The sequence below is a fragment of the Piliocolobus tephrosceles genome, chromosome 10 (genome assembly GCF_002776525.5).
Source record: "Piliocolobus tephrosceles isolate RC106 chromosome 10, ASM277652v3, whole genome shotgun sequence".
Taxonomy (NCBI): domain Eukaryota; kingdom Metazoa; phylum Chordata; class Mammalia; order Primates; family Cercopithecidae; genus Piliocolobus; species Piliocolobus tephrosceles.
In genome coordinates this window covers 97,132,901-97,158,831 of record NC_045443.1, presented here as the reverse complement: position 1 = coordinate 97,158,831, position 25,931 = coordinate 97,132,901, and the positions used below count along the sequence as shown (strand labels likewise).

General features: G+C 36.5%; 2 protein-coding genes across 8 annotated transcripts in view; one reads left to right on the top strand and one right to left on the bottom strand.

Moving 5' to 3' along the window:
* ANKS1B (ankyrin repeat and sterile alpha motif domain containing 1B) overlaps positions 1–25,931 on the top strand; it is a 1,351,669-nt gene that overhangs the window by 415,687 nt on the left and 910,051 nt on the right. For all 7 annotated transcript variants that reach the window (XM_023182451.3, XM_023182541.1, XM_023182286.2 and 4 more), the window contains one exon: positions 10,939–11,082. In XM_023182451.3, the coding sequence (XP_023038219.1) occupies positions 10,939–11,082 (144 nt within the window). The remainder of the gene's footprint in view (positions 1–10,938; positions 11,083–25,931) is intronic.
* FAM71C (family with sequence similarity 71 member C) lies at positions 16,075–18,363 on the bottom strand. The gene is made up of 2 exons (XM_023184168.2): positions 17,332–18,363; positions 16,075–16,832 (listed from the first exon to the last, which is right to left on the bottom strand). The coding sequence occupies exons 1-2, from the start codon at positions 17,944–17,946 to the stop codon at positions 16,722–16,724; spliced, it is 726 nt and encodes a 241-aa protein (XP_023039936.1). The 5' UTR covers positions 17,947–18,363; the 3' UTR covers positions 16,075–16,721.

Here is a 25,931-nt window from a genome sequence, read left to right as displayed (position 1 = left end):
TACCATTTGATAACTACATACTATTGCCATAACTCTACATACATACCATTAGAATAACTAAAATTAAGTGTTGCCAAGAATGTGGAGCTACTGAAACTCTCAGACACAATGAATGGGAATGTAAAATGGTACAAACACTTTGGAAAACACTTTAGCAGTTTCTTAAACAGTTTGATGCATTTACCATGTGACCTAGCATTTTAGATATTTACCCAAGAGAAACAAAAGCTTATGTGCACTCACAGATTTTAATGTGAATCTTAATGGCAACTTTATTCATAATGGCCCTAAACTGAAAACAACCCAAATGTCCATCAATAGATGATTGTATAAACAAAACTTTGGCATATCCGTATAATGGAATATTACTTTGGATTAAAAAGAAATAAACTACTGATATGCAAAAATAGGAATGAATCTCAAAAACATTATGCTGAGTGAATTTTACTAACATGTAACAAATGTTTGTGGTGAAAAGATAGTGTAGGGTAGCCTTGCAACGTAATTTTCAGACAATTTTAAGCAGATGTTTAGTGTTAATAAGCCTTATAGAAAGCTTATGCCAAAACATGAAGTATATATGCTTCCATATTGTGGCAGAAAAAAAGATTTCTGGGGCTACCAGTAGGGAAATATTGATACAGAAGGGATACAAGGTAACCATTTGTGGTGATAGAAATATTCTGTATCTTGATTGTGGTGGTGAATGAATACACAGGTATATAGATTTAAAATGGGTGCATGTTATGTATATAAATGATACTTTAATGAATTTTATTTTAAAACAAGTAAACTTTTAGAAAAATGTTATTTGTTCATATAAAATGATCTGTTATGGAGGATAATTTAGTTTTCTCAAAGTTATAGATTTTGTCTTCTGTACTGTCTTGTTGAAAAAAAAAGTTTAAACTTTCCAAGGTGACTTTAACATTTTTTTTAAATTAGCTTCTGTGTATTGTGCATAAAATTGGCATCAGTTTAGACTTAGCTCTTTCTAATATTGTAATGATAAACACTATTAATTACTAGGTAAGGGTCAGATAAATGAACAAAAGTTTTGAGAGAGAATAAAACCATTCAAATTGATTGTATATAAGTAGACTAGCAAACAAAATATGTTCTTCTTTGAAGTTTCCTGATGTTATGCAAAGGATGTCAAATATGTAAACAGCAGGTGGGAACATAATGTGTTGGAACTAAGTGTTTCAGAGGAGTTGTAATGTGTCATGTACTATTAAAAAGAGAGACTCTCCTTACTTTATTCTTCAATATTTCTTGCAACTAAAACGATTGCTTTAATAGCAATTCAATCCTTCAATAAATGTGAAATACATTTGGCACTGGCAAATCCTCAAGTTTAAAATATCACCATACACAGTAACGTCATTTTGGAGTGCAGATACTAGGAGATGTATTCAGTGTACTCATTGGCATCAAGTCTTGTTTTTCTTCTTCCTTTCTTTTCCTTGCAGATATAAATGCAGTACATGATTCACGGCTAACTCCAAATTAATCTGAGAGAAATTTTATTTTTCAACAGACTTAAATGTTGCAGCTTTTGTGAATTTTACTAACGTGGAACAAATGTTTGTGGTGAAAAGATAGTGTAGGGTAGCTTTGCAAGATAATTTTCAGACAATTTTGAACAGATGTTTAGTGTTAATAAGCTTACAGAAACATATTTGACAATAGGTTTTCTGATCATTGCTAATATATTCAACTGTGGCATGTGATATCTCTCCCAGGACTAAATTTAAGATGATAGAATCTGTTCCTTTGTGAGTAATATAAACACTGACCTATCGTCTATTTGATCATTAATATTGTCATTGCTTTGGAATAACTAAACCAGCTTAACACCTCACATTTTCTTCTTCTTGGTGCCCCACTAAGCCCTTAGATCCCTAATTTTAAAAGATTGCAAAAAGGAAAATATGATATATCATGCTATTATATAGTTGTTGCCTTTTAATTTGACAAAATAGTAGTTCTCATGTAAGGTCTCTTGCATAATGAGATTGGCTATGCAAGTTTGCAGATAAGATGTATCCTAGTGTGAAATTGCTTGCATAATAAAGAGGAGAAGAATTTAAAGAGCTAATGAAAACAGTCTGTAGGGAAAAATAGACACCAAGAATTCTATTCGTCTTGGTGGAAGGGGAGATGAAAAGCACCCTTCTACCCAATTATCACCATAAGGAGAAAAAATATTAATAGGGGAGGAAGAGGAGTTAAGCCATGCAATTTAATGCCCATTCACCTCCACTATAGAGTTTATGGTAAAATCTAAATTGTGTACCAATGGTTGTCATAAATGTCTTCTTTCATGAAATCAAGTAGATGCAGAGTTCTACATTACTTTGAATGTGGGATGAAGACAGTGGGAGCAAATGGAGTAAGAGAAAAAAGGACATTAAAATCTGAGTTATAGTTAAATTGGCTCCTCTTAGAACTAGTGAAAATGTTCACACTAATAAAACATTTATGAGGGCAAGCTGGCATTCATTCATTCATTTACTCTTCATTCATTTTCAACACATACGTGATGAACTGTTCTTCAATGTACTAGCCAAGTATCAGGCTTTGGTAGCTAATGCAACAGGCATCTCTGCAATCATGCAGCTTTTATGGACTGAGGATAGGAGATACTGAGCCAAAGTCACTGAGTAACTATAAAATTATCATTGTGATAATTGCTATAAAAAAGCAGGATACTGTGAAGTCATATAAGAAAGGAAATTAATCTTGATGGGAGCCTCAAGAAGGCCTTCCAAAGGAAGTGAATTATATATACCTAAAGCACCAATAAGATTAATCCTGATGAAGACAAACAAAGGAATTTATCTGTTAGGATTTGACACAATAGCAAATAACAAAAACATCTAAAATAATAATAATGGCTTAAAGAGAAAGAGTTTATTTTACTCCCACTTCCAAAGCTTAGAGCTAGGCAGTCCAAAGCTGGTAGGGATCACCTCTGTGAGGAACCCAGGATTCTTCTATTTTGTTGTTCAATTGTGCAGGTCGTCTAGTTCCAAGGATACTTCATGGCCCAGGACAAACGCTCCAGCTCCAGCTATTTCATTAGCATTCAATCAGCAGGAAGAGGAAGGGGAGGAATAAGGGCACACCTACTCACTTTAAGAGCACTTCTTATATCCCATGGTTATGACTTAGCCATGTGGTCACACCTAGCTGCAACAGACACTGGACGATGTGGTGTTCATTGGAGAAGACATGTGCTCAGCTAAAAGTTAGAGTTTTAGTACTATACAAGAATAAAGGAAGGTGTTACTAAAGACAAAAGGAGGAGGGGAGAATGTATATTGGGAGATGACTAATAGTCTTTGCCGGAGAAAACCATATGTGCTAAGGTAAGGTACAGGGCAGGAGGAAGTTTGGTATACTGGAGGGAAAGAGGGAAGCTCAGTGTGTTTAAACATTATGGGCAAAGGGGAGGAAGACTGTTAGTGTTCCCGGACCAAACCGAGGGTCGGGCTGCTTATTCTCATGGTCCAATAACAAGATGCAGACAAACTGGGAAAGAAGAGAGTTTACCTGTAACCAGGTACAGGGAGAAGGCCGGGGAAAATATCACCAGACCAACTCAAAATTATGAAGTTTTCCAGAGCTTATATACCTTCTAAGCTGTATGTCTACGTGTTAAGTGTGCATTCATCTAAAGACATAAGTGATTAACTTCTTCTCATCTATAACTAAGGTCTGAGTCCTTAAGACCTTCCTCTGGAGCCTCAGTAAATTTACTTAATCTAGATGGGTCCAGGTACCAGGGGTGATTACCCTTATCTTGTCTCCAGCTAAATCATGAAAATTTGGGAGTTCCTTTAGACCCCAATAAAACTTGTGTGTGGAGGTCTGGGGAGTTCCTTCAGACCCCCAGTAAAACCTGTTTAATAGGCCGGGCGTGGTGGCTCAAGCCTGTAATCTCAGCACATTGGGAGGCCAAGGCAGGTGGATCATCTGAAGTCAGGAGTTCAAGATCAACTTGGCCAACATGGCAAAACCCCATCCCTACTAAAAAAATTACAAAAAATTAGTCAGGTGTGGTGGCAGGAACCTCTAATCCCAGCTACTTGGGAGGCTGAGGCAGGAGAATCACTTGAACCTGAGAGGTGGAGGCTGCAGTGAGCCGAGATTGTGCCACTGCACTGCTGCCTGGACAATAGAGTGAGACTCTACCTCAAAAAAAAAAAAAAAAAAAAAGGTAAAGGTAGGCATACTCTTTGGTGTATACAATTTCTCATTTATGAATTTATCCTGAGAAAGTCATCAGGCAAGTAGAGTAAGTATTACAAAGTCTGGAAGTATACCCACTGAATGTTTGCAGTGGGACTGAGGCTAGGAAAGTTTCACTCTCGTATAATTTTTTATTTTGAATGATTTGTTTTACAATAAGCATGCGTTACTTTAAATTTCATTGAAAAATCTATAAGTCAATTTTACTTTAGAAAACAAAGGCAAGAAAAGGCCTGTGGCAATGCTATAAAGTAGTCTAGATTGCTAACTCATCCCAGATTGTTGCCTTTTGCTTTGATCGCCATTTCTGTTATTTCCTCTCTCCTGGATTCTGCCTTTTGGCCTGGTCCCTTTGCACTGACAATCGTGAACATCTGTTGTCCCCTTGAAGAGTTCTACTAATTAAGGAGATGGCTTCCATGGTGTGGTAGAAAGACAAAAGGACCTAGAATTAGAGGACTTGGATTATAATCTGGACTCATTTGTAGGATGATCTTGCAAATCGAGTAACATTTTGAGCATCAGTTTTTTTCACTTGTAAAATAGGGATAATTCTTACTCTATTTTATTGGGCTATTCTATATCTGAAAGCATTTTATAAATTATGGAGCACCATTATCTATCATTGTCATATAATTTACACACACACACACACACACACACACACACTGCCTCACAGGGAAATTCCATTTCTTCAATGTTAGACTGATATAATTATTCTCAAGAGTGTTTTTCTTTGATTGAGCTCAAGTTTGTCTCCCCACACTATATTATTGTGACTGTTTTTCAATTTGTGACAACATAGACTTGGTCCAGCCTTCCTTTATTACAGTGTAATAACCAACAAAGCAAATGGGTTCAAACTATATAGATTTAGGTCTATTTTTTATAGTAGAATTTTCACATCTTTCTGGGACTTCAGGAACACACTTTGTTCTCCAGTGAAAAGTTTGAACAGCATTTGGAATAAAGGAAACCCTCTGAGGTTAAGTGTGTTCTGGTGGCTTCTTCCCATATATTATTGAAGATTTTATGTAGCTTGATAAAATATTTTCCTTCAAATCTTTAACTGTAAAGAAATGGAGTAAAAATTATGATTTTACACAGCCAATTTATATGCTGTCTTTAGGGGGCAGTGCTAAACCACTGATACGTTTCTTCATTTCTGCTAAAGCTACTGGTAATAGTTAATATAAAATAAAGCTAAAATGGCAATCTTGATATTTGTGATACAATTATACACACCCTTTAATATTAGTAAAATTTTCGAGGTAGCCAAATGAAAATGATAATTTGAAGCTCATTTATTCAGTGATTCATTCAATAAATATTTATTGCTTCATTATGCACAGCACATTGTAGGAGATACAATGTGAATAAGGCAATGTTTTCTTTCAAATAACTTACTTAACAAGGGTAAATAAGCCACACTTGTGTCTGTGTACTGTATTTGCACAAGCACACAGTGTGTGTGTGTATACAACTCTTTTAGGGTAAAAAATAAAATAGCAGTACCTATTGATTTTTTTTTTTTTTTTTTTTTTTTGAGATGGAGTCTCGCTCTATCGCCCAGGCTGGAGTGCAGTGGCCGGATCTCAGCTCACTGCAAGCTCCGCCTCCGGGGTTTACACCATTCTCCTGCCTCAGCCTCCCGAGTAGCTGGGACTACAGGCACCCGCCACCTCGCCCGGCTAGTTTTTTTGTATTTTTTAGTAGAGATGGGGTTTCACGGTGTTAGCCAGGATGGTCTCGATCTCCTGACCTCGTGATCCACCCGTCTCGGCCTCCCAAAGTGCTGGGATTACAGGCGTGAGCCACCGCGCCCGGCCAGTACTTATTGATTTTTATGTGCCAGTCTCTGTCAAGCAATTAATGTTATCTTCATACAGCCCTGCAAATAGAAATTATTACACTATGTTTTCAGATAGGGAAACTAAGGATGAATAAGATTATGTGATTTGCTCAAAGTCACAAAGCTTGGAAGTGGTAGAGCTAGGATTTAAATGTATATCTGTTTGAGTTAAAAGCCAATGCTCTTTGCCACTATAGCATCTATCAACTCAAGGTGTCTGAAATACCAAATGCAAACACTTGCACAAAGAGCTAGAGACAAGCAGAAGAACGTGATATCATGCATGTTTGTGGGAAATCTGGAAAATTTCAGGTAAGGGACGAAATCTGAACTCTGTTTTGAATCAGTGGGATTATAAAAAAATAATAAAAATGATAGTTAATACTTATTGAAGCTGTGTGTGTCAGGCACTTTATATTTATTACCTCATTTGGTCATCAGGCAAAAGCCCTGAGAGAGCTTCCACTATATTGTTTTCCATTGCATAGATAAGGCAAGACAGGCTGACAATGGTCTTATCTGCTGAAAATCATACAGCTAGTGAGGGGGGGATTTGGAACTTGAATCCAGAACTGTCTAATTTTAGAGCCCAGGCCCTTAACCACTGCAATATGCTATGCAGACAAGTAAGGTGAAAGAAAGAATGAAAGCATAGAGCATGATTAGGCAAGGGTAAACAATTCCACCTGGTTATAATCTGAGGTGAGTATAGTAGAAAAGTAAAAGGGCTAAAAAATCATTTGACTATAGAACCTTGAAGCCAGATTAAGGAATTTGGATATCATTTGCTGTGAAATGGGAAATAGTTGGAGCTTTATGAGCAGGGAAAAGAAATAAACTTTTTTTTTTTTTTTTTTTTTGAGGGAGGAGAAAGAGATAGAGGAAGTTCCCTGTGTGATTGGATTAAATCATTGTAGCACCATTAACAAAATAGAAAAGAATGGATTAATCTAAAATGTTGATAATTCTTGGCCAGCTATCAATGTTGATGGTCAAACTGTTAGCTGATCATGAGTTGGTAAGGGAGATACCTTTTTGATCATCATATCTATTCCTGTCAACAACTTTATCAAATATATATATATATATATACTCTTTCAGATTGAGATTTTAAATTTATATATATATATTTCTCAAAGGATCTGTAAGGTCAAATATCCCTGTGATAATTACCTTCTATTATTGATTTGAGAAGTATTTGTGAAAGCATGGGCTGCTATGTATCAAATTGCAGAAATTTTCACTCCCTGTCACAGAAGGCAAAATGCTCTCAGGAGTATACTTGTGTAACAGAAACATACTCACCAAATATACCTCTTTTATTTAAACTGCAATTATTTACATCAGAGTGGTTTTTCAGTATATTGTCTTTTACAGGGTATTATTGTGCCAAAGGAGTGGTCACGGCATGTAGTGGTGAGGGGAGAGTAGGCTTTGCAGCCCCCTAGTCTGGATTCAAATCCTTTTTCCACCACTTGCCAGCTTCGTGACCTTGGGTTTTCCTTGATCTCTCTGGCCCTTAGTTTCCTCATTTATAAAGTGAGAGGAAAAATATTTGCCTCAAATGGCTACTGTGTGAATTAAAATAGTTAACAGACAATAGGCCAGTGATACTCCAAGTTACATTGTAAGTTCGCAGTCTAACAGTTGTTATTATTATTATTATTTTTTTGTTCTTAAATTTTTCAATTTTATTGTAATTACCCAAGTAGTGTAAGAGTTACACGTTTGGTTAAAAAGAAAAAAAGCTTAAACAGTATAGATACCAGATAATCATTATTCCCTGCCCCGTTTTAAAGGCTCCTAGCCCCGTTTCCTATTATTATCCAGCTATTATCAGTTTTGCATGTGTCCTTCCAAACTTACCTGAGCATTTTCATACAGATATGCAGACATAAAACTGCAGAGTTTTATTTTGTGTTTAAGATTTTTCTTGGTTTAAACTGAATCACACTACATATTATTCTACAACTAATTTTATCGATCAGTTTTTTGTTTTTTTAGAATTCTACCTCATAATTTTTAACTGCTACCCAGTATTTCTAATAATCTAGATGAACCATAACTTTAACTATTCTCCTAATATTGGACATGGTTCCAATTTGCCAGTATTGTGCACTTTGCAATAAGCTTCCCTAAACATGCCAATCTGTATACATATGCATATTTCTTTTTTTTTTTTTTTTAAGTTCTAGGGTACATGTGCATAACGTGCAGGTTTGTTACATATGTATACTTGTGCCATGTTGGTGTGCTGCACCCATCAACTGGTCAGCACCCATCAATTCATCATTTATATCAGGTATAACTCCCCAGTGCAATCCCTCCCCCCTCCCCCCTCCCCCCTCCCAATGATAGGCCCCATTGTGTGATGTTCCCCTTCCCGAGTCCAAGTGAACTCATTGTTCAGTTCCCACCTATGGGTGAGAACATGCGGTGTTTGGTTTTCTCTTCTTGTGATAGTTTGCTAAGAATGATGGTTTCCAGCTGCATCCATGTCCCTACAAAGGACGCAAACTCATCCTTTTTTATGGCTGCATAGTATTCCATGGTGTATATGTGCCACATTTTCTTAATCAAAACCACAATGAGATACCATCTCACACCAGTTAGAATGGCAAATCATTAAAAAATCAGGAAACAACAGGTGTTGGAGAGGATGTGGAGAAATAGGAACACTTTTACACTGTTGGTGGGATTGCAAACTAGTTCAACCATTATGGAAAACAGTATGGCAATTCCTCAAGGACCTAGAACTAGATGTACCATATGACCCAGCCATCCCACTACTGGGTATATGCCCAAAGGATTATAAATTATTCTACTACAAAGACACATGCACACGTATGTTTATTGCGGCACTATTCACAATAGCAAAGACTTGGAATCAACCCAAATGTCCATCAGTGACAGACTGGATTAAGTTGTTATTATTATTATTGTGTTTTACAGACAGTGACTGATTGGGGGGCAACTTAATTTCATTGCTTCTTAGTTACTGACAGGTGATCAAGGGAAAGTTAAAATGTGAATGCAGAAAACAAATTCTTTTAAATAGGAGGAAAAATAAAATCTTATATTCTATTTTTAAAAGCAACAATTTTGGGGGCAGGATGCTATTTACAATCCAATATGTAGAATATATTTACTTGCTTTAGTAATCATGATCTATCAATGTTGTGCTGAACAGTACATTCAGAGGGCCTTTAGAAAATTTATTGTATTTCTTTTTCTTTATGTATATACAACTTTTTTAAAAAAAATTCAGTCTGCTAAGTATTCAACAGGCTTTTAGAGTATGAAATTTTTCGTCAGTTTCTGCAAATTTTCATGCTTTATTTCTTTGACCCTCCCATCTCTACTCTTAATTTTTGGAGCTCCTGTTGTTCAGATGTTAGAGGTCTTGGTTTGACCCCTAGTTTTCTCCCCTTTTAAATTCTTTTCGTCTTTTCGGAAATTTTGTCAGATTTTTCTAACTCTTGTATTGGATTTTATGTATTTCATAACTTTCTGTTCTTGTTTCATGGCTATAAATATCTTTTCTCTGAAGATACTATTTATAATTTTTTTCTCTATGTTTATTTTGGTGTCTGTTAGAGGTTTTTCTCAAATATATGATTCTTATGAGTGGAACTTGCTGAGAGGTTGGCTTCACAGTAGAGACTAATACCTAGATCCCACCATTTTCCTGCTTATTTATAGATCTTTGTTCTTGGAAAGTCTGTTTCTACAGAGAAGAGTATTCTAGTTGTTTATCTGGGGATATAAACCTTGCTGCCATGTTGTCTAATGCAAATATGGTAAGGCACTGAGTAGGTTATGGATCTTCATTACTATATAGATATTAATTCTCTTGTTTTTAGAGACTTGGTGTATCTATATTCTTAGAATTCATAATCCTTTTGCTTCAACTTCTCCAGAAAATAAACCTCTAATTTCTTGCCAGTGGTGAAGATTTAGTTTCCTGGCTGGGTGAAAAGGAGATGGGTCTAGGGGTATAATTCTTTCTGATACTGAGTTTCATTCTGTGTCTGCCCCACTGACACTTATACCTTCACAGGTAGCCAGTCCCTCCAATTCTTTCCACATGAAAGTACTTTGCTTTCAGTGTTCTCATGTTTGCTAAGTCAGGTAATACCCATCTGTGATCCAACAGTTACCCAACATTATCCAGAAGTTTTCTTAATATTGTTTGTTCATCTCTCCTGTCATTCTTATTTTTATGGTATAAACATTTTTATAAATGTTCTACCATCATTTTAGTGAGATTTGGGAGATAACAAAGGAAAATATATGTGCTCAATATGGAAGTCTCATTATGAATTTTAAAACTGTTACCCCTTTTATGTGTATGGTGTAAAATTTTATGAAGTTTTATTTTGGTGGCATTCTGAACAAACAGGTTTATCAGGAATTCCCATTTAGGTAAAATATTTTCCTGTTAGTGCCCTGACTGCATTTTTCCTTAATTTTGTGCCTAAACCTAAACTCTCGATAAACCATAAGATTTTTCTCATTTGTTGCTATTCAAATATTTTATTAGGCCATTATCATGTTCTATTCTTCATTATGAACTGTTCATTATGAATTGTTCATATGAACATATATTATTTTATAAGTCTTTCACACCCAGTTTTTTCACTTTTAACTTAAGTTGGACTATACATATTTTTTTCTCAGTCACAGGGCACAGCCATGTAACTATGGTTAAAAGTGAGCTGACTTGTTTGCCAAGATATACCACGTGTCATTTATAGAATTTAATTTGTGTTAAGATATCTAAATATCATTGATATAAATATATTGGTATGATATAAATTTAATTTCAGAGAACCTCATCTACAATCAATTTGTCACCAGGAGAAGTGGAAGAAGAGGATGATGATGAAAATACGTGTGGGCCATCGGGACTTTGGGAAGCATTAACTCCATGTAATGGATGTAGAAACCTTGGCTTCCCCATGCTTGCACAGGTAACAGTTTGCTTTTATTAAGGTACAATAAAACAAAAATTGTTGCCTATGTTTTTAAGTTAAAATCTCCCTCCCCTTCGAAAATCAAATTAGAATCTTGTTTACTTTGTGGTTTTTCTCAAAGTCTCAAGTAAAATGTGCATGTAACTTAGTGTGTAGATGTGTGCATATGCGGAGACATAATTTATGTAAAAAATTAGTATTATTTAGTTGGGTTATAATGCAGAAAAGTTGTCTTGTTTATGAGGTTTTAATATTTTGAATCCAGAAATATATCATTTTAAAGAATGCTATTTTTAAAAAGTAACTAAAAGTTATCTACAGATATAGTTATAAGGAAATATATTATGGCTCTTTAAAAGCATAACCAGTGATTATATTTTTCTCATCACAATGGAACACTGTAGAATAATGTGAATGTGTACTTCTGAAGGTTTTGGAATAAAATCCAAAAATGAAAACAGAACACTAAAATATTGACTATTAGTTTCAAGTCATTTCACTATCATTAAGTCTACTTTAATTCTATAGTATCACCTTCAGGTTCCTGTTGAATGTTGTGAATCATACACTCTTAGAGGAGTTTCAGAAATGGCTAAAATATTCCAGAGATAGGAAATTTGAAGTCATGGTGAAAATATCTCTGCACAATAAGTAAATAACTTAATATGAAAGGGTATAATGGTAAGAGGTTAATTACATAGAATGTGAGTGGAAAAAACAGTCCAGGACAGAAAAGGATTCATAGTACTTATCCAGAAAAGCGTTACAGCTCAAAGATCTTTTCTCTTCTGTCACAACAAATACGAAGCAATTATGTCTAAGAAACCATCACATCTTCCACATGTCTGTATCATAATTTGATCATAGCCACTCAAATTTCAGTATTAATTTATTGTAGAAAGCTAAGTAGGATATTCAAATCAGTATATAGTACTTAAAAAATGTCTTCATAGGACTTTAAGACAGTTTACTGTAACCTTTACAGAATTGTTGTCAGTACATACTAAACTGTGAGTTCCATAAAGGTAGGGATTCAAACTTTGATGCTCAGCATCTGCAGTCTAACGTGTAGTTCCTGGCAAATCAGAAGAATGCGTTGGATGTGGTCTCTCACACCTGTAATCCCAGCACTGGGAGGCCAAGGTGGGTGGATTGCTTGAGCCCAGCAGTTCAAGACCAGCCTGGGCAACATAGTGAGACCTTATCTCTACCAAAAATACAAAAATAAGCCAGGCGTGGTAGTGTACATCTGTAGCCCTGGCTACTCAGGAGGCTGAGATGGGAGGTTGAGGCTGCAGTGAGCTGTGATCACACCACAGCATTCCAGCTTGGGTGATAGAGTGAGATCCTGTCTCAAAAAAAAAAAAAAAAAAAAAAAGAAAACAAAAGAAAAGTCTTCTTTATCAAGCAAAATCTGATGGATATAAAGAAACAAACAAACAAAAAAAAAAACACCCAAAATATAATTGGAATAAAGTAATAGTTGAATGAATCTCAGTGAACAAATGTGTATATTTTAGGGTGTCATGTCTTCACTTAAAGATTTTACATATAGTTTTTTACCTCATCTCTACATGGGTAAAGGGAAAGAAAATTAGCAAGCATACATTGTATTTTATTAGCTTACCCTTATCTGCTTAGCAGTTTATCAATAATTAAATGTTTTAACCTATTTTTCCCCTCATAAAACTGTTTGTAAAAATGCATTTCCTAACCACTACTTTACCTTATATCTTAAAAAGAATTATTGAGACAAAATAAAGTATCAGGGTATTTACTGTAATGGCCAGATGACTGCAAATCAAAAACTGTCAATAATATGATTGTATCTGATTTTCTACCACCTTATTAACATTTTATTAGGCTTGGTAGTAACTTGCTTTTGGTTTATAATATTTAATATTAGATTTGTTTTCCCTTTGGCCATTTCCTTGGTGAAGACTGGTATTGTTCAATAAGTTTATTAATTCCTCAGATGTTCTAGTTACATTTACAACAAAATCTTTTCCAGTCTGCAGCTTTTCTTTTTGTCTTAAGTTGTATGTGTACAAGTGCATAATGTAATTTTTAAAAACTATCCAATTGATTAAGCTTCTCAGTTCTATTTTTCATTTAATTCATCTTATGTAGAACTCCTTTTAACATAAATTTCAGTTATGGCTCTATATTATTTTTTGCTTGTTGATATGTAGTTTCCTATGACTTTCCATTGAACAATAACTCACATTCCTCTCGTTTTTATCCTTTTGTTTTGGTTTTACTTCCGAAGGCTTGTTTACTTCTGCCTTTCTATTTTTTAAACCACATGACTCAGTGTTGCTATTATTCATTATTAAATTAAAACTAGTAGCTGACTTGATTGCTTGCTTTATAAAATCTGTATTTTGTAATTACTATGTTGAGTTTAAAAAGTATCTCTATTGGGATTTTAATTGTTACTGCCTTAAATCTATAAATGTATTTGAGATGCAGGTTTTTTTTTTTTTTTTTAACTGGATTTAATCTAACAAACCAGCAATAAGACTATTTTACTGATCTTTCACTACAAATTTTTCTTTTTTTTTTCAGACAGAGTCTCGCTCTGTTTCCCAGGCTGGCGTGCAGTGGTACGATCTTGGATCACTGCAACCTCTGCCTCCGTGGTTCAAGCGATTCTCCTGCCTCAGCTTCCTGAGTAGCTGGGATTACTGGCTAATTTTTGTATTTTTAGTAGAGATGGCATTTGACAATATTGGCCAATCTTGTCTCAAACTCCTGGCCCCAGGTGATCTGCCCACCTTGGCTTCCCAAAGTGCTGGGATTACAGTCATGAGCCACTGCGCCCAGGCTCTCACTATAAATTCTTAAGAATGTGTGTATGTCTCTGAATATTATTGTTTAAGGGCTATCCTTTAGCATTTATATTTGTGTGTGCATATGTGTGTATATATACACACATATAAACATGTTTTATGTATATATAACATGTTTATATATGTTTTATTGCAAAATATATTAAAGAATTTTTATAGTTTTGCAATTAAAATGTACTATATATAGCATATTTTTGTGTATATATATAGTATATTTTTACATATATAGTATATACACATACACACGTACACAATTTGCAACATTTTTGAATTCATGTGAGTTTTTAGTTTATTACCTAGGATTCAACCATCTCAACCATTGACAAATGGTAATTTTTAAATCTTTTGCTGTCATTATAAGTATCATCTAAATTATCTCTTAAACTTTGATTACAAGACATGAGGTACCAGGATATGTACTGTTTTAGAATTTTAAGAAAACTATGACCTAGGAACAGGATCTGATTGATGGTAATAAGCATCAGGATTTGTAATGAGAAGCAGATTGAAATATTTACCAAAGGAATATACAATTTAAAAAGAGACTGAGTCAGATTGAAGATTTAGAGAAGAGATACAAAATGTGCAGTGCTTTTAGCAATGATCCCTTCTGTGATTATCAAGGGACTACAATGTGGTAAGCATGCTGACAATCCTTGTATACAAAGATAAAGTTGGTCTCTGTTAAGAGTTGGCAATATGGTCATTTTAAAGCCTCTTAGGGAGTCTCCAGTATCATATGATACTGGACTACATACCGCATAAACAACAAAAATTGTTTTATTTTAAAAAGTTTTTCATTTGACATTATTTGCTGAAGAGTGATTTATGATTAGATGTGATTTCTCAGTAATGTAACCTTGAAATTCACAAAGCTAGAACATCTAACCTGTGAAATATTTTTCATATTTTGAAGCCATTTTTTCAGGTCTGAAGCACTTTTGAAGACCATTAAAAATCATTAAGCCATAAGCGCTGTGAGGGTCTACTGGTAAACTGCTTCCTTACAATATATACAGGAACCTTTGGGGTCTGTACAATTAGTACAGTACTATGTAAAATTTTATATCCCCAGATTTGTTGGATTGGAATAAATTATATTTCGCATTTATGGCCCTTGATTGGATCCAGCAAACATGTATCAAATATCTTTTATATTCAAAGCATAGTGCTCATCAGAAACATGAGTATTATGGAAACAATACAGACTTAATTGGGGGCCAGGTTGCCTGTACATTCTGGTTCTGGATTATCAAACCATATGAGGTATTACTTTAGACTAAAGCAGATTTTTTACTTGCAAAATTAGAATATTGGCTAATCCCGTGGATGTGGATCTTATAATTCTAAAATTATCTAATTTCCAGTTTTCTTCCAGATTATGAATTGATGCTATATTAGGTTTTCTTTTATTTTTCCGTCTCCAAGAATAGTAAAATTGGAGGGAATCAGCTAAAAGATGAGTGCTTTGAAATTGTCTTTTTGTTGTGACTAGATTGAAGTTTCTACAAATTCATGAAAATTTAGAATTCTAAATAACATCAGGGGATTAAAATTCTTGGGAAGACACTAAGAAGATTTACTGTAAATAGAGCTTTTATGGGACAATTGCAAAGCAGTTAATTAAGATTTAAGAAAGGAAATCACGAGTGAAAAGACTGGGAAAACTAAGCCCTTTCTGGAAAGTATGATTAAACTCAGAATTTGTTTCTCAACACCACCATTTACACAGTGCTTACTATGTACCAGATATTATACATGTATAATCTCAAGGTGACCATTTAAAGAAACAGTCTGCTAAAAGTCACAGTTAATGTGTGGCAATGCTGTGATTCAAACCTGCAGCGAGAGAGAGAGAAAGAGAGAGGGAGACAGAGTGTATGTGTGTTTCTGGGTTCTCATTTTATATTTTGGAAATAGTTTTAGAAGAATTCTTCTAATGTAGGATCGTATCTTTGAGAGTAATCTTCAACATTTTATTCTGTCATCTATTAATTTTATGTCATCTATTTTTTATAATAAAAAATGTAAAGTTAAGGGAAAGTTAAAGATAGTTTTCAGAGCCTGATCATAAATTGCTATTAGTTTTATTGCTACCCTTCCTGTCAATAGAGCATATGTTATTGAGCAGATAATATGAGTTGATGGATTTTATTATGGTGAATCATGTTGCTCCCCTCCACAGTCTTAGGTGAGATGTCCACCTCTGCACCATGTGTAGTACCAGGCTTTAAGGTTATTACTGCAGAGTCAATCCAGCTAGGTAGAGACCCTCTGACTTCCATCCCATTCACTCATGTGGCCTCATCCTGCAGAGTTGAGATACTGACTCCCAATGCTGAGTGGCAGAGAGTCAGTCTTTGAGGAGCAGAGAGAGACTGACAAGGCTGTTGCATTGACAGTCTCTCTCTGCTCCTGTAGTCACCACATTCATGCTGCTCTCTAGGGAGAGGCCAGTAGCACTTACTGATGTGCTTGAAGTACCCTTTTAGGACAAGAATGTCTATGCAGCCCTTGCTATAACAAGATTAAGACATAGAAGCACCCATTATAGCCATGCTGGCTATACTTCCTCCTGGACCTTTGAAGGCTGCTTTTGCCAGTGCTGTGCTTCTCTTCTGAGCCTGCAGACTTGGTTGCAGCCACATCCATAGCACCTGCGGTGGTGCTTACTGTCATCACTACTGCTGTTGCCACCCTGCCCCTTTATCAGGCACTATAGGTTTTATGACTGCAGGAATGTGTGAACTCTTGAATGTAGTATATGTGGGAGGTATGTTGGATTCATATCTCTATTGTATAATCATAATAGGTGGACCCAAACATTTCAGCATTCATGTGAAGTCTACTGATTCTGAATTGCTCCTTCTCTTCACAGAACTTCATGGCATATCCCTAGGGAGAGAACAAATAAGCAAAGAAAGTGAGACCAGCAAGATCTCCTTTCTCTTCCTATAGGTAAACAACAAAAATAAATTATGGCACATGTACACAAGCATGTCGTGTTGCCACCAATGTATATAAGTGGCAATTGCAGGGAGACATGTCCTACAACATATCAGCCTACCTAGGTTATAGTATGGGTTTCAGAATAGACTGGTCAGGATGCTTTGGATAGCATTACAACATTGGATATGGAATGAACAGCTGTGAATATAAAATGAAAAGTTGCTGACAGCTAAGAAATCTCTGAAATTCAGGTTTGGGGAACACTGGAGAAGCACTAGGAACCTCCTCAATGTGCTGTGGCCTCCAAATGGAAGCTCATTTGGCCTTCAGACCTTCCAAATGCAATGCATTTCCCAGGTGAGCTGCAGCACCAAAGGCTCTACAGGAGCTTTACCTGCTCTCCCCAAAAGCATCCTGGCCCCATCAAGTCTCTGCATAGACTCACCACTGGGCTCCTCTGCACTTCCTCAAACACAGATGAGTCTGATGTGTTCCCAGCTAGGATAGCTTTGGTACCACTGTAAGCCTCCACTGGTGGTCTCAGGATGTAAACGAGGTTTTCCCAGTGAACAAAAAGGTCTTCACTTGCATCTGAGGGGGGACACAGCTGAAGATAAAAAGAGCGGCCAGTGGCAAGCTTCAGGTGGAGCTGTTTTTTTATGCTGTTGTGGATGGTTATTTTCACAAACATCAAGGGGAGCAGTCTGGTTAGTTCTAAGATCTCTGCAGGTGGACTATCTGTATTCTGGGTGGCAGGACCACACCTGGCATTGTCACAGACAGCAGCTGGTCGGGCCAGCAGCATGACATCAGGTAGTGTGAGGCAGGGGCTGGTGCGAACAATGCCCACTGTTACCATTCGGGCACGGTTGTGCACATCAATCACTTCTCCTCTTTTGCTGATCTGGATAAAGTCGCTCTCAAACATGGGTGCATACCTGAATATAGTATACTCGCCTTTGTACAGTTGCCGCTGAAGCTTCCCCATGGAGGTATTAAACATGCCCATTGCGGGGCTGCTTTGGGCAGTGTAATACGGTAACATACACTGCTCCTCCATGTCTTTCTTTTATCAAGACAGTTCCCAGCAGCTGCTCCACACCTTCCTTAACATGCCTTAGTGGGCATCCTGTTTCCTTGGCCACTCTGGCAGGTGGGCCAGCAGTCGTGTTCTACAGGCTTTCTTTTTTGTTCCCAAGTGACTCAGAACAGGGTGGGGTATTGATTGCCAACTGCTCAATGCCAGAGACAGTCGGTCCCCTGGATCCAGACTGTGCCCTGCTTAGTGCATGGAGCTGTCAGGAGCGCAGATGTTGGAGCCCTCGTGGATGTCCAGGCACACAGGTGTCAGTGCTCATTTGGGAGGGACTTCCATTTAAGCCTGATATTCCACTTCACAACAACCTTTGCTCTTTGATTCCACAACCTGAACTGGCAGTCCCACTGCTCTTCTTCCCAACCTGAACCATCCACTGCTGCTAAACCACCCCGCAGGACCATTTTTATCCTCCCCTACCCATTGTGACCTGCCCCATCACACACCCCTTTGTTTCTGTCACCCAACAGCCCCTACCTCAGGGAAGGGACACTGCCCTCTCCACCCCACCCTCAGCCCCACCACCCTCCACAGCTCAGCAGACCACTCTCCCCCACCCTCCACCCATCTGGGGACCTTAATGCATTCTGGCAACTTGCTTTCAAAAGGGTTAGAGGTAAATTTTCTGTGAGAAGCAAGACTTGAATATACATTCTCTGTCAACTCTTTTATCCAGCTCCTCTAGTTGTAGACATTTATTTTAAAGAGAGAATTGAATATGTTGGTAAACAGGTTAGTACGGGATGTTTATCAATGTTTATTGTAGAGTAAAACATTGTAAACAGCATTAGTGTCTTACAGTAGGGGATTGCTTAAATAAATTATGGAGCCTTCTGTGATGGGACAGTCTACACCCCTAAAAATGATTATGTGGTTTTCCTATTTATTGACATGAAAAGATATCCCTGACCTTTTTGTTGTTGTTGTTAAAAAGAGAAAATCTGATTTCAAACTCATAGTATAGGTGAGATTCAATTTATGTAAGACCATGTGTATATGTTTGTGGGTAAGTGAAATGTTTAAAGTGCTTAGGTGTAACTTTCATTTTCTTTTTAATTTCTATTTTTATTGGGAAGTTTATTTCTGTTACCAGGGTAAAAAGCTATTTTATTAGCAATGTATTTTTTTTTTTTTTCTGTTTCTACAGCCATGATAAATTTTATGTTTTGACTCACCCTCAAACTGTTGATGCAATTTTTAAGCTTTTACCTAGACATTTGTACCCTGGCTATGGAGTGAAAAGAGACTTAAACATCACATTTATGCTCTATTCTTTACCATCAGATTGTATTGAAAAAAAAAAAAGCTCTAAAGAATTTTGCCAGGTATTGTAAATATTATCAATTTAATAAGATTATAATATCTTTATTGAAAACAATCCACATAATAACCCATATGAACACACACACACACACACAGCCATAGTCATAGTTGAGTCTTTTTTTTTTTTTTTTTTGAGATGGAGTCTTACTGTGCCACCCAGACTGGAGTCAGTGGCAAGATCTTGGCTCACTGCAATCTCTGCCTCCCATGTTCAAGTGATTCTCCTGCCTCAACCTTCTGAGTAACTGGGACTACAGGCACACGCCACCATGCCAGGCTAATTTGTATTTTTAGTAGAGACAGGGTTTTACCATATTGGGTTTTACCATATTGCCCAGGCTGGTCTTAAGCTCCTGACCTCATGATTCGCCCACCTCGGCCTCCTGAAGTGCTGGGATTACAGGTGTAAGCCGCCGTGCCCAGCCCACTTGAGTCTTTAGTTGTGTAAGTCAATGCAAACATAATTTCTTCCTTTCTTATTGATTATTTGATTATTTGATTATTTTGGATACTTGGAGTATTTTTATTTTATTTATTGAGATGCCTATTCACATATCAATAGCACTTTTTACTGGCCTTCCTAAAGTCTTTATATCTTAACTTCCACTTCAAGTCTATGTTACTTCTCTTGTAATTGGCAAAAACCAAGCCACCAAATACACATTTAGTAAATTAACATTTTAAAAGTATCCAAGTGGTTCTGGTGTTTTTCATAAGGGACAACTGGATAGGTAGTATTGGACACAGCAAAATTTAACTTAAGTGCTTTTTTTTTACTGATTTTTTAAAAAGCACTTTCATGCTATACACGTATATGACAAGATATTTGTCTTAGGGTTCCATTAGAGCACTGGTCTCCAAGGAAGCCAGAAACTACATTATTTGTAGAGCCTATAGACGTTTGGATTTTCGACACCAGTCAGTAGACTGACAACAGTGGAACCTCTTTCATTTGGTTTGATTACCATCCTATGTAGCATTCTGGCAAATATCTATTTTAATGAATTTGATGGGGTTTGTCTGAAATTCCTCTAGCTATTTAGAAAACCACCTTTTTAGCATTTGCCTCTAGACTTGAGAAGCTCAGATAGCTAAATAAAAAACTACCTGAAAGCTCAGATAGCTAAATAAAAAACTACCTGAACTTGAGATTAAGAAATTCGTTTAATGAAAATGCAGCAGCTTTCTATGTGTTTGCTGTTAAATCAGATTTCTATATAGTTAGTCATTAGATATTAAAATAAATTTATATGCTCTCTCCTCTCTATTGGAGTTTGTGTCATTGGGTTAATGATTTAACCTCTCTGGGGCTTATTTTTCTCAGCCTTGAAATGGAGATGACCCCTGAGCTATCTTTCAACACCAGAATAGTTATGGTCTTGTGATAGGGCTTTAGCTTTCTCCCTCTCCCCCAACAATAAAACTACTACATACTTTGGAAATACTCTGAATCGTAATAATGAATTGAGATATTATTCATATAACTGCTCTAGGAATTGTTTAATTCAATATATAATTTTATTCTCCTTCTAAATTTTTTCTTCCCAAAACTTTTAAAAGAACCAACGTTTGAAATGTGGAAATGGCATGACATTAGTTCAGTAAGATAGGCAATCAGTGGGGTTAGTGCATATAACTATGCAATTGAAAGTATGGGTCAAATATTTTAAACAGAAATCAGTTAATAATGAACATGGCTGTGGTATACAGAATAATTCCCCTGAAAGATATTTACATTCTAATCTCCACAACTTGTGAATATATGTCCCTATGTGGCAGAGGCACTTTGCAGATGTGATTCAGTTTAGAATCTTGAATTATGGGTGTTATCTGGATTACATGGTGGGGCCGTTGTAATCACAGTGGTCTTTGTAAGAGAAAAGCAGGAGGGTCAGAGTCAGAAGATATGTGATGGTGGAAGTAGAGGTCAGAGTGATGCAGCCATGGACCAAAGGAATGCAAGAGGCCTCTGGAAGCTGAAAAAACAGGAAGTGGATTCTCCCCTTGAGCCTCCAGAAGGAGATAGCCCTACCAACACCTTAACTTTAGCCCAGAATCATTTTAGACTTTGACCTTGAGAACTATGAGAGAATAAATTTGTGTTGTTATAAGCAACTAAGTTTATGGTAATTTGTAATGGTAGCCCTGGGAAACTGTCCCACATTTTGATACCTGGAAGTGGAGTGCTACTGTAACAGGTGCATAAAAATATAGAAATGGCTTTGGAATTGGGCATTGGGTAGAAGCTAGAAGAATTTTGAGGAGCATGATATAAAAAGTGTAGATTGCCTTGAACAGAAATATGGACATTAAAGATTCTGCTAGTAAGGGCTCAGAAAGAAGTGATATAGTAGAGAAAACCTGTATTGTCTTAGAGATTACCTAATTGTCATAAACATAATGTTTATACAAACATGAATGTTAAAGTCACTACTGTAAGGGTTCAGAAGAAAATGAGGGAAATGGTAGAGAGAACTTGTACGATCTTAGAGAATACCTAAATCATTGTAGAGAGAATGTTAATAAACATATGAATGTTAAAGTTGCTTCTAGTAAGGACTCAGAAATAAATGAGAAACATGTTATTAAAAACCGGAAGAAAGGACATACTTGCTATATAATAGCAGATAGTCTAGTGGAATTATGTTCTACGGTTATGTGCAAAGCAGATCTAGTAGGTGATGAGCTTGGATATTTGGCTGAGTAGATGTCTAGATAAAGTGTTGACGGTGTGGCCTGGTTTCCTCTTGTTACCGATACTGAAATGTGAGAGGAAGAAAGAGATAAATTGCAGGAAGAACGTTTAAGCAAAAAGAAACCAGGACTTGATGGTTGGAACATTCTCAATCTATCCAGATTGCAAAAAACACTGAAATGTGTAGATTCACTGTCAAGGAGTGTACTTAGAGAGAAAGCTGAAAACGTGAATAGATAACTTGTTTCTAGTGCCTCAGGAGGATCAAAAACTGAGATTATTCAACCACACAGAGGGCTCTTTGAAGAGATTAAGCAAATCTGAATTATGATGAGATGAATTATGCTGAGATGAGATTCAGAGTTGAGATTATCCAGGAAGTTCTTGTGACATACCTGGGAGACCCACAGTGTTTTCACGAATGGTTTATTAGCAGACACTTTGGTAGCTTGGACTTAAAGGGACAGAGGACAAAATGGAAGAAGGCTGTTGGATTCCTGAAATTCTGCAGGCAGGAAATTCGCTTATGAAACTACTGAGTTTGCAAAAATAAGTTAACCTTTATGGAATAGGAAGGAGGACTCAGAGGGTGGGGCTGAAGACCGAGAGGGTAGAGCTGAGAACTACAAAGGATTATTCCCAGGGCTTGAAACCTAATGGAGTTTACCCAATTGCAATTCTGAATTGCTTCGGATTGTTGACTCACTTTTTATCTTTCATTTCTCTCTCTTTGGTTGGGGATATCTATAACTGTTTCCCTACACTTGTCATATCATTGAATTTTAGGAGCAAATAACTTTTTATTCCAGTTTCACAGATTCACAGATGCATCTGACTCATACTTGGTTTATATGAGGAGATTTGGGACTTTTGAATTTTTGAGATTTTGAGTTTTAAGTTGATGTTGTGTAATGGGTTAAGATTTATGGGATGTTGAGATGGCATGAATGGATTTTACATGTGGAAGAATGTGATTATTTGGTGTCCAGAGGATGAACTGTGATAAAGACAGCATAATGCTCCTCCCCGAATGTCCAAATTCTAATATCTAGAGCCTGTGAGTATGTTTCTGTATATGACAAAAGGGACATATATTGTTAACTAAAGGATCTTATGGGAGATTATCCTGGATTATCAATGCATGCCCAATGTAATTATGAAGGTACTTATAGTGTGATATGATGAGGAAAGCAGAGATTTGAAGATGTTACATTGCTAGCTTTGAAGATGGAGGAAGAGGCTATGAGCCAAGGAATGCAGGTGGCCCCTTGAAGTTGAAAAAGGCAGGGAACAGATTCTATTCTATTTTTATTTATTCATATATTTACTTATTTGAGATGTTGTCTTGCTCTGTTACCCAGGCTGGAGTGCTGTGATGCCATCTCGGCTCACTGCAACATCCACCTCCTGGATTCAAGCAATTCTCCTACCTCAGCTTCCTGAGTAGTTGGGATTACAGGTGTGCACCACCACGCCCAGCTAATTTTTTGTATTTTTAATAGAGATGGGGTTTCACCATGTTGGCCTGTCTTGTCTTGAACTCCTCACCTCAGGTGATTCACCTGCCTCAGCCTCCCAAAGTGCTGGAATTACAGACGTGAGCCACCATGCCGGGCCTAGATTCTTTTTTAGAGCCTCCAGAAGTAACCAGCCCTGCTAACACCTTAATTTTAGCCCTGTGAAATGTCTTTTAAACTTTTGATCCAAATAACTGTCAGAAAATATATTTTTTTTGTTGTTTTTTTTTTTTTTTTGAGACGGAGTCTCACTCTCTCGCCCAGGCTGGAGTGCCGTGGCCGGACCTCAGCTCACTGCAAGCTCCGCCTCCCGGGTTTACGCCATTCTCCTGCCTCAGCCTCCCGAGTAGCTGGGACTACAGGCGCCCGCCACCTCGCCCGGCTGGCTTTTGTATTTTTTTTTTAGTAGAGACGGGGTTTCACTGTGTTAGCCAGGATGGTCTCGATCTCCTGACCTCGTGATCCACCCGTCTCGGCCTCCCAAAGTGCTGGGATTACAGGCTTGAGCCACCGCGCCCGGCCTATTTTGTTATTTTAAGCTATAACACTAAGTTTGTGGAGGTTTGTTACAGTGGCTATAAGAAACGGATACAATAGCTACAGAAATTAGGTCAGTAGACATTTCATCTCTCATATATTCATTCAAGGATAATATGCCTGTTGTCTGCATCTAGGCAGAAGATGGGACATACATTTACTTATAGAAAAATGCATTTCAGCTTTCCTTCAAGCATTTCTGTGATCTAGATTTTTATCATTTTGTGCAGTTATTTTTATAACTTTTAAAATAAATGAACTATAATTTTCCCTTTGGAAAGCCTCAAATTTTTAATCATTTTAGGAAAGCCTTATGATGATGATGTTAACAATGATGATGTTAATACTGATGTTAGTAACATATCTAACACTTATTGAGTACCTACCACATTCTAAGTGCAGTGATAAGCACTTAACATTCCTTGTCTCACTTATATTTCACAATAATTCTATGGACTCTTTATATTTTCCCATAGTCCCTGTGGACTATTTATACTTTTATAGTTTCCATATCTGTTGTGTTTGAGCCAAATTCTATGTGAATATTTGATATAAAATTTTAGAAAATAAACAGGGAATGACTTCTCATCATAACAATAAGGGTGTATAGTGTCTACTGTTCAATATTTTTTACTATGGCATTTCACTGTTAAAGAGGAAATCAGTAATTGCTTATGTCACTCTTATCTAGAGTATATTCAATTGATAACATTTTGATATTGATATCAATGATATTGGTTATCATGTTGTATTATGCTTACAGAGTGGGTGAGCTGCTAAACGTATTTGTTATTTATTGGCCAAATTTTAAAAAATGATGGTTTGATAAGCATCTTAGTTCATTTAGAATCTCTTCCCATTTCCTATTCTTTTATACATCTTTCCATCCATTTGTTTCACAGATGTTTATAGAGCGTTTGTTATATGTATGGCATAGAGCAGTAAGCAATATAAACATCACACCGTCTTCATACCTGTTTATAATTTTGTGCCAGGTACTGTAAATGATACAAAATCGGAATTATGTGTGGTTTCTGCTCTGAGAAACCTTATAATTTAGTTAAAGTAATTGCCCTGATTGTTACCTGTTGGTCGTAAAATCTTGGGCAAGTAACTCACCGTCTGCTTTTTCTTCTTTAAAATGCGGAGGCTAGTTCCTGTTTGTTTGTAGGATTGTTATGAAGCTCTTTCAATATAAATGCAAGATTCTCTATAAATTGTTTACTATACAAATGCAATTTTTTTATTGTTTTGTCTGTGGCCTCCAGAGACATCACTCTGTCAGTTTTGGTAGGATTGGCAGGTTAAACAACAGTATGTATAGTATAAACCAACCTCATATAATAAGTGCATTCTAATATGTGCAATGTTAATTTGTATGTGCTCAGAAAATCTGAAAGTATGTATATTATGCTGCTGTAGTGGTTATTTCTAAGGCTTAAGATTCATGGGAGACTTTAACTTCCTGCTTTATATACTTAAACATTGAATTGTTTATGATAAGCAGATCTAATTTTTCTGATAAAGATTTTATAAATTCTGAAAAAATAAATGCCATAAGTTGTAAAAAGTCATAATGACTCATGGCACCATGAGTTTCTGTAGAACACTTTGCAAGTTATTGCTTGCATCTGTCCATTGATTACTCATTCAATCAATTTATCCATTGATCCATTCATCCATCCATCTACCTACCTATTCATTCATTCATTTTTCATTTCAATCCATACCTGTCTTAGTCCATTTTGTGCTGCTGTAACAGAATACTACAGACTGGGTAATTTATAAAGAAAAGAAATTTACTTCTCACAGTTCTGAAGACTGGGAAGTCTGATATCAAGGTGCTGACATCTGGCAAGGGCTTTCTTCCTACATCA